At 37.1% G+C, this 2,222-nt stretch overlaps 1 protein-coding gene across 1 annotated transcript; it reads right to left on the reverse strand.

The window, feature by feature from the left end:
* Positions 1–333: 333 nt before the first annotated feature.
* On the reverse strand, positions 334–1,138 carry LOC116169852 (MD-2-related lipid-recognition protein-like). Its single transcript, XM_031486030.1, has 3 exons — positions 980–1,138; positions 798–923; positions 334–745 (listed from the first exon to the last, which is right to left on the reverse strand). The coding sequence occupies exons 1-3, from the start codon at positions 1,062–1,064 to the stop codon at positions 504–506; spliced, it is 453 nt and encodes a 150-aa protein (XP_031341890.1). The 5' UTR covers positions 1,065–1,138; the 3' UTR covers positions 334–503.
* Positions 1,139–2,222: the final 1,084 nt, after the last annotated feature.

Here is a 2,222-nt window from a genome sequence, read left to right on the forward strand (position 1 = left end):
ATATACCTTAGTTCAACTAATGTGCGTGCGCTCGAAATATTTGGGTTTAGGGGTCGATTTACTCTAACAACTAACATTAATTAGGTTACCCAAACGATTCCGAAATATTTCCATTCCAGTAATTTAATTTACTTCTATTATCTTTCTTAATCAGTATAGGACTGCTATTTCTGAATATCTTAACACACACTGGTTAACGATCCCAAAGTCCATTTAAGCTGTGGTTGAGCAAATACTGACACGTTAATGATATAATCATTGCAAAACGTGACAGCGTGGTCAAAAGCCATACATTTTTCTGTAAAAGTACACTGATGGAAATAAGCGAATCAGTTATACATTTGGCAATATTTATTAGTAATAAACAAATAATTTATCGTTCAGTAGATTTTGTCTGCTTGTCTTCTAGTCTGGTGACACGGACGTTGTGATACAAACGTATTTTCCACGTATTTACATTGTTTGTATTTATTAAATTGCGACGCTATTTTAATAATCTACCACTATTTCAAGAATATTTTCACGGAAATACAACATTGGTCTTCCTCTGTTGCTCCAATCAACGACCAATCTACGTCAAAGATTCCACTTGGAAATTTTCTGTCAACGAAGATATTAAATGTGTACGTCTGTCTGTTACCAGCGGTAACCGGACACGTTGTCGTTAAGCACGCATCGGTTTCCATATTAGGAAATAGCTGCCCCATACACACGCCGTTAGCAGTCAAATTTTGCGAATCAAAATCTGCAACAGGACGTTTTGCAAAGGACGAAACGTGATCGTCAAATATTCTTACGTGGGGTGTAATCAATCTCGAGGGATCCAGGGCGTCCTCTTCTAACTTTACATGGTTTGTTTGTTGAGGCCTCCTTGCATGGGTTTATCCGGACCTCGTGCACGGTGCATTTATCTTTATTTGACGCTAAACAAAATTACCTCGATAAAATGTGACAACCATTAACTCATTGAAGCACTTACCACAATTGCCAAACCTGGCCACTTCCGCAACAACTACCGAACTCAAAGTCAAAGCGGCGAAAAAGAAAAGCAAGTAACCCGACATCGTTACCCTTGCTTACAATTTGCTGTGATTTACATTTCGGGTAACATATCTTATATGTAAGTTTTAGATTGATGACCTTAGATGTCACTTAGTGGGGAGGACTTATCGGAAATAATGAACGGGCGTTGGGCATCTTTCTAGAAGTGCAATAATAAGTTTGTTTATTATTTATTGATGTTTATATGTCATTCATTAAAGTATGGTCACTGACAAAATTCCTCGAATGCCTCACGTGTAATTGTGCGAACAGATCTCCGGTGATTTTTAAATGCGTATATGTAGCTTTACCTACTACAGCTAGATACGTAATCGAAGACCACAAATTTTGTGAAAAGAGTATAGAGCGATTTCAGTAAAATTCCACCCCTTATATATTGTAAGAGAAAAAAACACTATGTTCATTCTACAGTAGGTATTAGCCCTGGTATCGTTGTACCACATGTGTATAGATCAAAATGTCAGGTTTTTGCCCTTACCTGCATTTCGCCTGAATAAACGGCTCTCACAAAATTAAGGGGCCTTACTGACATGATATAAAATCTCACTTGAAAAGCCAATATTTTTGAACCGAAGATTCCAAATATTAAACATCGAAACATGCGGGGTTGGGGATGGATACTCAATCACGTAAAAATTCGACATTTTCATGTTCTTCTCAATGAGGATCCTCTGTAAAAGCATTGAAGAACATTTGCCCCGAGATTTGCCCCCTCCCCCTCCGCTTTCCTTAATATGTGATACATCGTCAACGTCATCGAGACTATTCTCCAAAGTTTGAAGCAATTGAGTGTAGTAGACTTCGACTAAGTGAGTGACGGATATTTTAATAAATACATTAGTCAATTGGAATTGCGACATTGAATGTACTTAAATCTACAAACCGGATTAAGGTCATACATACCTTATCTATTTCAACAACAAGTTTAGTACAGGCGTACTCATACTAATGATAAGATAAATTTGGTATACTCGTATACGCTAACGTAAGATCGCCTTTTTTGGGAAACCGTTTGAATTTTTATATCACGCGCAAGATTCCTCTCGTTCTCTTTCGCAATAGGTAGAAAAAATAATATGCTAGAACGTAAAATTGAATGATTGAATGTGAGTTGAGTACTTTGAGTATGGTTAAAACGTTAGCGACTAAAATAATGTGCA

Source organism: Photinus pyralis, unplaced genomic scaffold, assembly GCF_008802855.1.
Source record: "Photinus pyralis isolate 1611_PpyrPB1 unplaced genomic scaffold, Ppyr1.3 Ppyr1.4_LG4, whole genome shotgun sequence".
Lineage (NCBI taxonomy): Eukaryota > Metazoa > Arthropoda > Insecta > Coleoptera > Lampyridae > Photinus > Photinus pyralis.